Source organism: Salmo salar, chromosome ssa18 (assembly GCF_905237065.1).
Source record: "Salmo salar chromosome ssa18, Ssal_v3.1, whole genome shotgun sequence".
NCBI classification, from domain to species: domain Eukaryota; kingdom Metazoa; phylum Chordata; class Actinopteri; order Salmoniformes; family Salmonidae; genus Salmo; species Salmo salar.
The window spans coordinates 19,350,245-19,364,082 of NC_059459.1; the positions used below are offsets into that span (position 1 = coordinate 19,350,245).

Below are 13,838 nucleotides of genomic sequence, written 5' to 3' on the forward strand. Positions count from 1 at the left end.
GAAGGAAATCAATTAGAGAAGTGTAATGAATACCTATTATTAAAGTCCTCGGGGCTCCCGAGTGGCGCAGCGTTCTAAGGCACTGCATCTCAGTGCTAGAGGTGTCACTACAGACCCTGATTCGATTCCAGGCTGTATCACTACCGGCCGTGATTGGGAGTCCCATAGGGCAGCGCACAATTGCCCCAACGTCGTCCAGGTTAGTGTTTGGCCGGGGTAGGCCATCATTGTAAATAAGAATTTGTTCTTAACTGACCTGCCTAGTTAAAGAAAGGTTAAATAAAAAATAAAATAATTAAATGATCATATGCAGTTAATATTTCTGAAAATCGAAGGTTCTGAAGTTTACATCACAGCCAAAACACATTTACCTCCATGGATCACTCAGCAGACAATGTCTCATAAGGGTCTCAAAGCCTGTTATTACAGTCATTTTAGGCCCCCAAAAAATGTTTTTGCCAACAATAGGGGCTATGTTCTAATAATAGGCTATGTCCTAATGTCAGGTGAAGAAGCATAGGGCGGTAACATCATCAGTTTGAAGATATTCCAGGAAGTATTCCTGCCCTTGGAGAAATAAGAGTGGACTTGAAAGGACTACAGTTACTAAATCAGATTTGATTTCATATTCCAGGTCTTAGGTCTATCGAAGGAGGCCATCTTTTTAGTCATTAATGCTTTGTTTTTGGAAGAGCATCATTCAACCCACTATATTCAGTTCTTCTAATTAGTTTTACATCTACATTATTTTAATCCTTGGATTGTTTTTCTTAGTTATATGTCTTGTACAATTTAAATTGTTGTTTTGTTGTTGTTTAGTTATATCTCAGCCATATGTTATAGGTTCGTTACTTTGGTGAACATAGCAGTGACTAATTGTTAAATTGATTGTTTAGGGGAAGCAGAAATTAAACTAGCAGACACTGGCTGTTGAGAGCAAGAGTTGTTTCCCCACTTGTGTGTGAATGCAACATCATTCACAGCTATTTTGTAGAAGGGCATGGGGTGTTGAAGAGTGAGGGTATATCGATAAACTAGTCTAGTAACAATACAAACATAATTGACTGAGCAATTGTAGACACTAGACTATTTGATGTATCTGGTCAAATGAGGTGGCTGGTGTGTTTTGACACTGCCCTCCTGTTTTCCTAGCAGATGTTGGTATACTCTCCAGGGTCCCTCTGCCTGTTCTTTTATTCATGATCTGTCTGTTTGTGCTTGTATTTAACAAAACATCTTGAAAGAAAGAATACACATGTTGTAGAAAATTCCTGGCTGACATTTTGTCTTCCAAAAGCAGGCATTAGGTTTCTTCTTCCTTAGTGAGAGAATCCCAACTCGGGCAGTTATAGTGACTGTATTACCGCCACACCAGCTGTCTCGAGTCGTGACCGCAGTCAAATTCCACGTGACCGTTTAGTCACGGTAACTAGGCTTCTCCAAGCTCTGATGCTGCTGATGGTCATTAGTAGCCTACCAAACTTGCTAAATGCCTGGTACTCAACACTCTATTGTCCCCTCCAGTCACTCTGACATCAATGCAAATGTTTTCGTAAAACCAAATCAAACACTTCATGAGCTCATGTTGGGCAACGTTTCTATAGGCTATACAATTCTGTGAGAAAATAGTTTTGCGGGCCTCTTCTAAAAAGAGGAGGAACCCATCAGCTTTCTATAGGCTAGGCCTACTGTATTTATTTATCGACTTTCTAATATTAAGCACATTGCTTTTCTTTACAACAGGAGCAGCCTACCTGGCTGGCACAAAAATGAACGGTGGGAAATGGATCCTCCATTCGCTATGCATGGAAGTCACAAGATGCTAATCGTGCTTATGTTAATAATAACGCTCAATTACTGTGTAACCGGCAGTTGTTTGCTTGACAATCACCAGCTGACAAAATTTCATGACCGCCACAGCCCTAGTCCCAACATACATTTCTTAGATGTCAAAGTGGTAAATATCTCAATTTTTGGTGTGTTTTCCCCAGCAGAAGGCATCAAATATTTATGGTCTGTGAGCGAAAAGCCAGACAAGGGGAGTTGCTCTAAACCTGAAAGCACTAGTAGATATAGTAAGATGTTACTGTATCTACAGTCAAGGCAATCCCCATAGTACTGCTGTCTTGGAACCAGTATGATACCTGCCATTGAATGTCAAATGTGGAAACTGGAAATGTTGATACTGAACTGCACAGTTTATAGGGGAAAGGAAATGGGGGAGAGGACATCATCTCATTTTTATAAATGTTTATTTTAAATAGGTGCATGGTCTCTGATCCTGAGGGCTTGTTTGGCCTTTCAGCTCACACTGCAGTGGCCAAATGGCCTGGGGTTCTACTTCTTAGTAATATTTCAAAGTCAAAGCTTGGCCTTACATGTTAAGGAACAGCATATGACTGGTGTTGGAATCCGAAATGGTGTGCCTTTATTGGTTGCCCTTGGGCAAGATACAGTACTTAGCCTATGCCATTATGTTCACCTGGAATAAAAATTCAGACAGAATGCTGACACTTTTGTTACAATATTTGGTAGGTGCCGTGTGCAGTTGCCGAACAAAAAGGCATTTGGTTTCTGTTCTTATTATACTCAGTTTGGATCTAACACAAATGCCGGATTCTACGCACACAGCCTGGATGTTACACACATGCCCCTCAGTGTATCCGTAAGCTCTCTCTGATGATTTCTCACAACCTTCGGCAGATGTATTTGTGTGAGTAAACCACCCAAGGGATCTAACATCTCTAACCCCCGCATTTGCTCAGTTCTGCCCAGTTTGACTCTACAGCACAGAAAACCCATTAGGCTTTCTCAAGTCCCGCATTCTCACTTCTGCTGAAGGGCACTGAAGTATTATCTTCTATTAGAAGACAGTAAGAAAAAAAAGTGGGGGAAAAAATGTGGAGCTTTAAAGTGGTATAATTGAAAAAGATAGTTATGAGATAATCAGCTATCTGAAAGCATTATTAATCTTAATTAAAGGGTCATATTAAAGTCCCAGCTTTCATTAATACCTTAAAGTGGATTTGATTTGGGGATGGAGGGATAGGGTGGGTGTTATTTAACTCCAAGAGATGATGTGTGTCATCTATGAATACAGTAAAGGGTAATGTGATGAGCAGTCCTCCTACTGGTAATGAGGGGATGAGACTATGTTGTGTAGTCACAGTGTAGCAGAGGTAGTTCATCGAGGTTCACTTGCATGGAGAGTACATGCCGGAGACAATAGCGAAGTCGGAAAACACACCCATGAGTCATTTTCACGACCTAGGTTCGTGACCCGGTCAGGGGAATTGGGAATCCGTTAGCTTCCCAAGCTACTGTAGAGTTTGAGTAAAGCAAACTGTAAGTCAGTTCTTTCAGACTACTTCAACCCACCTGTGTGAAAATATTAATAAAATATCATAGCATCACTGCTGTCCCCTTGAGCAACATACAATATAAAAAAAATAATATTAAAAGTACAAATATTTGTATTTTTTTATTGAACTTTTATTTAACTAGGCAAGTCAGTTCAGAACAAATTCTTATTTACAATCACGACCTACCAAAAGGTGAAAGGCCACCTGCGGGGACAGGGGCTGCGATTAAAAATAAAAATATAGGACAAAACACATAAAATAGAGGAGTTCACTCACCTAACATGTCTGTCTTGCCCCTGTGTTTCTGTCCCAGGGTACTCCAGCCAGTCTGGTGCGTTACAGAGTGGACGAGGACCAATCACCTTACAGCGGTAGCATCTTTGACGTGGAGAAGGGATCTGGGAGGGTCATCACCAGGGTCAACCTCAACGAACAGCCCAGCGTCACCTTCAAGGTATGATGATGATGATGATGATGGATGATTTGTACAGTACAGTTGCACTTTAAGATTTAATGCAGACCAGTGGGTAAGAAACGTGCACAGATTAAACTAATGTATTTTTTGTTGCTAGAACATTTACACAATACCTCCATCTCACCCATCATAAATGAAAGAAACTCACTCAAATATGATCTCCTCTCATACTATGTGTCTTTCTTTATCAAATCACACATATGGAATCATGTAGTAACCAATGAAGTGTTAAACAAATCAAAATATATTTTATATTTGAGATTCTTCAAATAGCCACCCTTTGCCTTGATGACAGCTTTGCACACTCTTGGCATTCTCCCAACCAGCTTCATGAGGTAGACACCTGGAATGCATTTCAATTAACACTTGTGCATTCTTAAAAGTACATTTATGGAATTTCTTTCCTTATTGTGTTTGAGCCAATCAGTTGTGTTGTGAAAAGGTAGGCGGGTATACAGAAGTTAGCCCTATTTGGTGAAAGATCAAGTCCATATTATGGCAAGAACAGCTCAAATAAGCAAAGAGAAACGACAATCCATCATTACTTTAAGACATGTCAGTCAATCCGAAAAATGTCAAGTACAGTCGCAAAAGCCATCAAGCGCTATGATGAAACTGGCTGTCATTGGGACCACCACAGGGATGGAAGACCCAGAGTTACCTCTGCTGCAGAGGATAAGTTCATTAGAGTTACCAGCCTCAGAAATTGCAGCCCAAATAAATGCTTCACAGAGTTCAAGTAACAGACACATCTCAAAATCAATTATTCAGAGGAGACTGTATGAATCAGGCCTTCATGGTCAAATTGCTGCAAAGAAACCACTACTAAAGGACACCAATAATAAGAAGAGACTTGCTTGGGCCAAGAAACATGAGTAATGGATATTAAACCGGTGGAAAAGTGTCCTTTGGTCTGGAGTCCAAATTGGAGATTTTTGGTTTCAACCGCAGTGTCTTTGTGAGACACGTTGTGGGTGAATGGATGATCTCCGCATGTGTATTTCCCACCGTGAAGCATGGAGGAGGAGGTGTTATGGTGTGGGCTTGCTTTTCTGGTGACACTGTCTGTGATTTATTTAGAATTCACACTTAACCAGCATGGCTACCACAGCATTCAGCAACGATATGCCATCCCATCTGGTTTGGGCTTAGTGGGACTATCATTTGTTTTTCAACAGGACAATGACCCAACACACCTCCAGGCTGTGTAAGGGCTATTTGACCAAGAAAGAGAGTGATGGAATACTGCATCAGATTACCTGGCCTCCACAATCCCCCGACCTCAACCAAATTGAGATGGTTTGGGATAAGTCGGACAGCAGAGTGAAGGAAAAGCAGCCAACAAGTGCTCAGCACATATGGGAACTCCTTCAAGACTTTTGGAAAAGCATTCCTCGTGAAGCTGGTTGAGAGAATACAAAGAGTGTGCAAAGCTGTCATCAAGGCAAAGGATGGCTATTTGAAGAATCTCAAATATAAAATATATTTTGATTTGTTTAACACTTTTACTACATGATTCGATATGTGTTATTTTGTAGTTTTGATGTCTTCACTATTATTCTGCAATGTAGAAAATACTAAAAATGAAGAAAAACCCTTGAATGAGTAGGTAGTGTATATATTTTTTTATGAGTCTTTCTTAAAGTACACGTCCTCACATACTGTACTGAAATAGTGTACATTATCTGTGCACTTTATTATTAGTTCTAATTTGTCAAAAGGGTGCACATATTGAGCTAATGGACTCTTTTTGGAACCTTCTCACAATACCTTCATCATGTCCTTATTCATCAGGCCATTGCACAGACTCCACCTGTGACTAAACCAATATGTGCGTGCATATTAAGTTCCTGACATTATACTCCCACAGAAGGTCATCTGAGTGTATGTGGAGCTGACCTCAGCTCAGTGTAACCTTGGCAGCGAACGGGAGGAGCATGTTGCTGAAGGATATTAGGTTGTAATAAGGACAAACTCTCTCTCTCGCTCTGACTCTGTCTTGCTTTCTGTCTCTGTCTCGTCTCCCCGTTCTAAGAATGTAGGGTCGATAGATACATACACTCTCTCTGGGTGGGTTGGAGCTTGGTTCCCAGACCTATTTGTGCCATTTCAAACTTCTCTGTTATTCATTGCCATGCATGCAGAAACAGATGGCGACCAGGCATTGTGGTTTGATTCAAGAAGAAATCAGTAATGGGTGTGTGCGCTTGTGTGTGTGTGTGTCCGCTCAGTTGGTGGTGATAGCCTTTGACGATGGAGAGCCAGTGAAGGAGAACCGAACCCTGGTGGAGATCACTGTCCTCCAGCCCTCCAGGATCCCCATCTTCACTCAGGAGGAGTACAGGTAACACACACGCACTTACACACACACGCTCAAACGCATGTGTGCACACTGACTTGAATATAACCATATATACATCTTACTTATATACAGCTCATTATTCAAAGCTGCAGGCAGGGCTGGGTAGGTTGCTTTCTAAATGTAATCTGTTACAGTCCAAAATTGTAATCAGTAATGTAATTTTTGGATTACCCAAATTATCTAACGTCATCTGATTACTTTTGGATTTCTTTCCCTTTAAGAGGCATTAGAAGACACAAAGGATCCAAAAATGTTATATGTTTTATTGTTACATACACCAGATAGGTCCAGTGAAATGTGTTGTTTTACAGGATCAGCCATAGTAGTACAGCATCCCTAGTGCAAATGAGGGTTAAGTGCCTTGCTCAAGGGCACATCAACAGATTCTTCACTTTGTCGGCTCGGGTATATACGAACCAGCAACATTTTGGTTACTGGCCCAATGCTTTAACCGCTATGCTACCTGCTGCCCTACGTATTTGGGGGTCATCATAGTCGCCTCTGACTCGGTCAGGCAACTTAAACTTGAGCCTTTTTTCAATGCTGCATTGAATGTCATTGAGAAAACAGAAAGGTGTCATAATGTATTTTGTTCCACAAACATCCTTTCTGAATTGAAAAGTAATCCAAGAAGTTAGCGTCTAGTTTTTTCAAATGTATCTGTAATTTGATTACAATATTTTTTGTTGGTAATATAACTGATTACGGAAAGTTGATTTGTAATAAGATTTAATCAGTTGCTCCCCAATCCTGGCTGCAGGGTAGGTTTATCTGGTGTTGAGCAGAAACGCAACAACACCTCAACACACACAAGCACACCAGGTCACATCCTCCCTCACCAGGCCTTGGTGAATATAAAAATAGGCCTTGGTGAATAATGCATCCGCCAGCTTGAATTACATTTTGTTTGGCCCTGAGTTGACTATCTATTATTTAAAGCAGTTATTATTATGTGATTTGTGACGATCGTCGTAGAGAGACCAAGGTGCAGCGTGGTAAGTGCTCATGATTAATATTTATTATAACTCAAAACACTAAATCAAAAAAACAAACAAAGGAAAACGAACGTCACGTTCTGCAGGCTTTACTGAGCTGTACAAAAACAAGATCCCACAACTGAAGGAGGGAAAAAGGGCTGCCTAAGTATGATTCCCAATCAGAGACAACGATAGACAGCTGCCTCTGATTAGGAGCCATACTCGGCTAAACACAAAGAAATAGAAAACATAGAATGCCCACCCCATGTCACACCCTGACCTAACCAAACAGAGAAAAACGGCTCTCTCAGGTCAGGGCGTGACATGATTACATTAGCCCATGCTTGTGTCTCATCATGGATGATGTATAAATATTTGTGAAGAGAAGGGTTGTTCAGAGCAGTTTGTAAAAGATTTTCCTCGTATGCCGACTTTATAATGATTGGTATAAATATTAAGGAGTGCTCGGAGCCAGAGGCTGCTGCTGATCATCAGTATAGTAAACCACAACATTAGTTTTTCTTGGAGGGCAAAGCAGAGTTTCCCCTGAGTTTATTAAGAGAGTCTTTTAGCCAGATTACATTTTTAATACGTTGAACTGACAGGATAGGGGTGGACGGGGATCATGACTTCTGTAGCAGGGCTGGATCGCAGCGAGGCACAGCCCAGCCTGAGTTTGCCATATTGATATGTTGAAGGAGGGATTCGTATATATTTCTTTCAATTATTATTAGCATTGTGGCTGGAGCAGGATTGAGAAAGTCTTGGTTTTGATGAGATATTGCGGCTTCTCCGAGAGTGAGACACACCAACTCTGACGTTCATGAAATGTTTTTTTTGTATGATAATATTGAACAGCAGGTGGTATTAGCTGTGAGGTACCAGTCAGTGTATTATGTATCCTACTGTCCCTTGGAGCTTATTAAGTAAAGCTTGTTAGCGGCGAATTGATTTCTAACTGCGTTTGTCAGTCATGGCATAGAATCATGGCAAAATGTGTCATTTCTAATAGAGTTGGACATGCCTTGTTCACATTAGGGAGAGCATTTCATAAGGTCAGCTCATACTGTCAAGCTGCTGTTTTGTGCTCACTTTACAGTAATTGCTCGATCTTGTGTAAACTGTATGTCAGAAAGTGCTGCCTGTGTGTCTGTCCGTCTGTCCGTCTGTCCGTCTGTCTGTCTGTCTGTCTGTCTGTCTGTCTGTCTGTCTGTCTGTCTGTCTGTCTGTCTGTCTGTCTGTCTGTCTGTCTGTCTGTCTGTCTGTCTGTCTGTCTGTGTCTGTCTGTCTGTCTGTCGCTGTGTCCTATGTTTATAACTATGTGCATACACTATTAGGAATGTGTGTGTGTGTTCTGTTTCTTTTCCCGTGCTCATGTTCTCTCTATTCCAGGCATTATCTTATGATTGATCAATGCAATATACATTCCCAGCGGTGTGTCTGATGAAGGGCCTTAGATTAGCTTGTGAATGAGTGTTATGTCCTACACACACAGAAGGTTAGGATGGCTGGCACGGCACTCTGTTGGGCGTAGCATTGCTGATGCTTACCATCCACGGCGACAGCCCCAACATAAATGATGACCCATAAAAGCATTAGCCAGGTGCTAGCTCTTCCCTGCTGTACAGGAGTGCACCAAGAGGGCCTCCAATCTGGTCTTCACCCCCCTACTGGACAATAGAGTCCTCCATCTTTCCTCCTCGCTTCATCTGCCTCTCTATAAGGAACCTTCACAACACAAATCATGCTCTACACGTCCACAGAAGATGCTGTTTGTCTAACCAAAGCCTGTTAGTGGTAGCAGCAATCAGGAAGGCTGTGCCAACAGCTCCACAACACACAATTAAAACAGTTATGTGGCTGACTTAATGCTTTCAGGGTTTTATTGTTAGTCCCCTCCATCTGTTTTGGGGAGATGAACATCTCCCCGTCATGGTTGGAGAAAACAAATGCCACGTACAGTACAGTATTGTACTGTAGCACATTGTACCTTGGCTTTCAAAATAAATAAAAATAATAACCTTTATTTAACTAGGCAAGTAAGTTAAGAACAATTGTAATTTACAATGGCGGCCTACACCGGGCAAACCCGGACGACGCTGGGCAAATTGTGCGCCGCCTTATGGGACTCCCAATCACAGCCGGTTGTGATACAGCCTAGATTCAAACCAGGGTGTCTGTAGTGACCTCTGCAACACTTGGGAGCTTTGTTTGTTTGTTTGTAATACTACATGTAGCATTAATTACAGAAGTCTTACAACAATTAGGCTACACCATCTGAAATGATATACCCAGGGGCGGAAATCCCGGGGGGGACGGGGGGGGACACGACCCCCCCATCCTGGGAGAAATATGATTTGTCCCCCCCAATATATCACTGAAACATAACTATGTAATTTAAATAATATTAATAATACGCAATGAAAGCAATTGTGCTGATTATAGACACTTAATAGAGCGTTTTTAAGTTTCAAAAGATTGTGACCCCCCCCACCCTTTGCCTCACAATGGTTTGATCCACTGCCAGTTCCTTAGTTGGCAAGGTAACAGAGGGGTCGTATCTACTGTCTGAAAGGCACTCAATGAACGTAACTGACGTGAGGTTAATCTAGTCAATCGCGCACACACACTAGCTGAATATGCAGAGCTAGCGCGCAAATATTAACTATTAAGCTAGCTAGTACCTATTCCATTTATGTGGCGTCGTCAAAGATGGAATCTTTGCTATCGTCAATTTATTCCAAGATCAGCATGCAGATGATGTAAGTTAGTGCTTCAAAGTCCCTGTGATAAGGTTAGCGATAAACTGAAGTCCAAACTGAACAGAACTACACTCTCTTCTACCATTGTCTTAAATATATTTAATGGTCTCGTTGCAAAAGCTAAATTGTCGCAAGAGAACTTTTATTTATTTATTTTATTTCACCTTTATTTAACCCGGGTAGCAAAGATTATAGCAAACACCACTGAAACTGAATTGGTGCTCGCTAGCTTTGCAAATTCAGCTATTGTTGGAAGCCAGCCAATATGAAACAAACTATTAAAATTACAAAAGGTTGCAGCATATGTTGTGTAAATGGTGAACTCATACAGCTGTCAACTCTTGTCATTTTAATCCGTTTCACATTTGCTAGCTACCTTTTAGATCGAAGCCCAAATAGAATGATAGAAGATGATAGAAGCCCATCTCCTACTGTAAATAACCTACACACTGTGTGTGTAGCCAGCCAGCCAGCCAGGTAGAAAAATGGCAGAAAAATAAAAGACGGACATCAGAGTATTTTTCAATACACCAAAACGCATAGTAAGAACCCTAGTAGCCTAATATCTCAAAGACTAGTTGATAAAATGTTCATAAGAAAGAAATTAAATTCTAATGGAAATGTTTCACAATGATGTCATTAGGCAGAGCAGGCAACAGATGGCACACAGACAGCAGAGTTGGGGACAGATATGCAGGGACAGACTGGCAGAGACAGGGAGTCTCAGGTAAGTTTGTTGAGTCTTTGTTTGGCAACATTATGAAAGGTTCTTAATTTTTTTCACTTGTAAAATAGGAACATAATTGGAAAATGCCATGGATACCCCCACTCTCAACTTAAACTGGTGACTGAACTAAGATTTGTTAAAGGCAATGGTATTGCTGTTGTGATTAGTTGTGTAGTTTTGGGTACTGGTAGTTAGGAGTACGGCAAACACCTTATTTCTTTGGTTCCTCAATATACATTTACCATATTACAATGTAGGCTATGTGTTACAGCACTACTTTTGGTGTCCCCCTCAGGAATTGCTCTTGAGAAAATGTAATGTAATTGTCCCCTCCAAAGTTGATATCAGATTTTCGCCCCTGGATATACCGTGTACAGTAGAGTTGAAAAATGGACAGATTCATAAATTTTATACTCAAGTTTAAATAACACTGAAATGCATGAACAGTAAGTTTATATTTATGTAATGTGTTATTGTTATGATGTTGATGTATGATGTAATGTTGAATAGGACATTATTGTTGTACATTCATAAATTGCATCAAGTTTGAATTCAAATCATATTCAAATCGAAACATAGATACAATTTACTAGGAAAACAAGTTCATAGGATTTATAAACAAGCGCCCATTGCAAGAACAATTCTTCCTGTTTGAAACCTTTCACTTAATTACAACAATGGCCTTTAAATGGAACTCACAAACACATCCCTGTGGGGAAGTTTTTAGCGCTGGGCACAGGACAGCAATTCATTTATTTTCCCCAGCATGTCTGACTGCCGGAGAGGAGCGGTAAGCTTTTTTCTAAGCCGGGAATCCCTACTGTACTCTATGGAGGGGAGGCTACTTTACTTTACTGGTCCCATGTAGCAGACCTTCAGCTTAAAAGCATCTTTAACTTAGGCCTGCTGCTTATCTCCCACAGCACTTCGCCTGAGCTGAGGGTTGAGAGCTGCGGGATGGGGATGGATGCTCTAAATCACAGGACACTAAGCCTCGCCACTTCTCACTTTGTCATTTTAATGATCACAGCAATTACAGCCTCTCTACTCTACTAGGTTCTCATTCTTTCTCCTCTCTCTCTCGCTCTCTCTCTTTCTTTCTGCTCTCTCTCTTTCTTTCTCCACTCTCTCTCTCTTTCCCCTCTCTCTCTTTCTCCTCTCTCTCTTTCTCTCTCTCTCTCCTTCTCCTCTCTCTCTCTCCTCTCTCTCTCCTCTCTCTCTCTTTCTTCTCTCTCTTTCTCCTCTCTTTCTCCTCTCTTTCTCCTCTCTCAATTCAATTCAATTCTATTCAATTTGCTTTCTCTCTTCTCTCTCTCTCTCTCTCTCTCTCTCTCTCTCGTAACTACCATCATCGGTACTTCTACTACCACCACCATCATTAAACTGATATCATTACCATCACCCTACTACCCATACCACTACTATTTGGAATGATAAACAACAATACTAATTGTAATAATAGTAATAACAATAATAGTAATAATAAGTAAGTTACTATTTACTATGCAGGTGTTATTATTCAGTGTCCCTCAGGCTATGGCAGGCAAAAACATATTTGGCTGCAAGAGGAGCCATTGCTCCTTTGCCCATGAGTATTTTTAGTTTTTCCTCTGGGTTTTAGTTAATGTTAAAATTTAGAATAAATATCGTCTCTCTCTCTCTCTCTCTCTCTCTCTCTCTCTCTCTCTCTCTCTCTCTCTCTCTCAGGCGCTCTCTCTCTCTCTCAGGTGCTCTCTCTCTCGGGCTCTCTCTCTCTCTCGGGCTCTCTCTCTCGGGCGCTCTCTCTCTCTCTTTCTCTCTCGCTCTCTCTCTTTCTCAAATTCAAATTCAAGCTGCTTTATTGGCATGAAAAACAATATTGCCAAAGCAACAATGTATTCAATGTACATTGTAATAAAATTATAAAGAATAAAGAATAATAATATAAAATGGTAGTAAATAATAATACAAAAATTAAAAACAAAAATAATAACAATCTAATGGTAACAGGCAATAGTAGAAATGTAATAAATATAAAAATATAAATATGGAAAATGAAACTATAACTAACTTATAACTAAAAACATTGTAATAATAGTAATAACAATAATAGTAATAATAAGTAAGTTACTATTTACTATGCAGGTGTTATTATTCAGTGTCCCTCAGGCTATGGCAGGCAAATATATATTTGGCCGCAAGAGGAGCCATTGCTCCTTTGCCCATGAGTATTTTTAGTTTTTCCTCTGGGTTTAATAAGTTAACATTTGGAATAAATATAGTCATTTATGTGAATAATGAATCTCTTTGTGAGGAATATTTATCACAGTAAAGGAGAAAGTGCATCTCTGTCTCTACCTCCCCTGTCGTGCAGTGACCACATACACGCTCCTCTTTGGGTAGCCATGTCTTTTTATGTCTGCCGGTTTCTATTGCCAATTGGTGGTCACTCAGCCTGTACTTGGTAAGGATCTGTCTCTGCTTCGTATCTCTGACACAGTAGAGATAATCAGCCAATTCATATTCTCTGTTTAGGGTCAGATAGCAATTTAGTCGGCTTTGGGATTTTGTTTCGTTTTTCCAATGTTGTAAATATGAGTCCTTTGATTGGTTTATGATTTTGTTTATTGGAATTCTTTCTTTTGAAGCCATGCTGGTGTCAGCTTCGTTGGTTAGGTCCAACACCAGCTGACTGAGAGGGCTCGTTTCTGGGCTCAGCTCTTGGGTTTGAAGTGCTTTAAATTGCAGACTTGAATTTGGACTTGAATTTAGATGTAGCCAAAAATTTTATGATCTTTTCTGTATTTTCATTACTACTGGAAAGTGGCCCAATTCTGCCCTACATGCCTTAGTTGGTGTATTTCTCTGGACTTGTAGAATTTCCCGACAGAATTCTGCATGTAGGGCTTCAATTGGATGTTTGTCCCACAATTTAAAGTCTAGTTTATTGAGTGGCCCCCAAACCTCACTTCCATAAAGAGCTATTGGTAGGATTACACTGTCAAATATCTTGGTCCAAATTCTAATTGGGATGTTGATTTTTAATAATTTCATTTTTATTGCATACAATGTTCTGCGGGCTTTTTCTTTGAGTGCATTCACTGCCATATTAAAGTTTCTCTATGCAGATATGGTCAGACCAAGGTAGGTGTAATTTTTTGTGTGTTCAATTATGTTGTTGTTCAGGGTCAATT

The 13,838-nt window shown here is 40.4% G+C and overlaps 1 protein-coding gene across 1 annotated transcript in view; it reads left to right on the plus strand.

Annotated features, from left to right (window-relative positions):
- The window catches only part of LOC106577001 (protocadherin-15-like), a 250,597-nt gene that overhangs the window by 177,193 nt on the left and 59,566 nt on the right, over positions 1–13,838 (plus strand). The window contains 2 exon segments of the mRNA XM_045700849.1: positions 3,676–3,816; positions 6,069–6,181. Of these exon segments, the coding sequence (XP_045556805.1) occupies positions 3,676–3,816; positions 6,069–6,181 (254 nt within the window).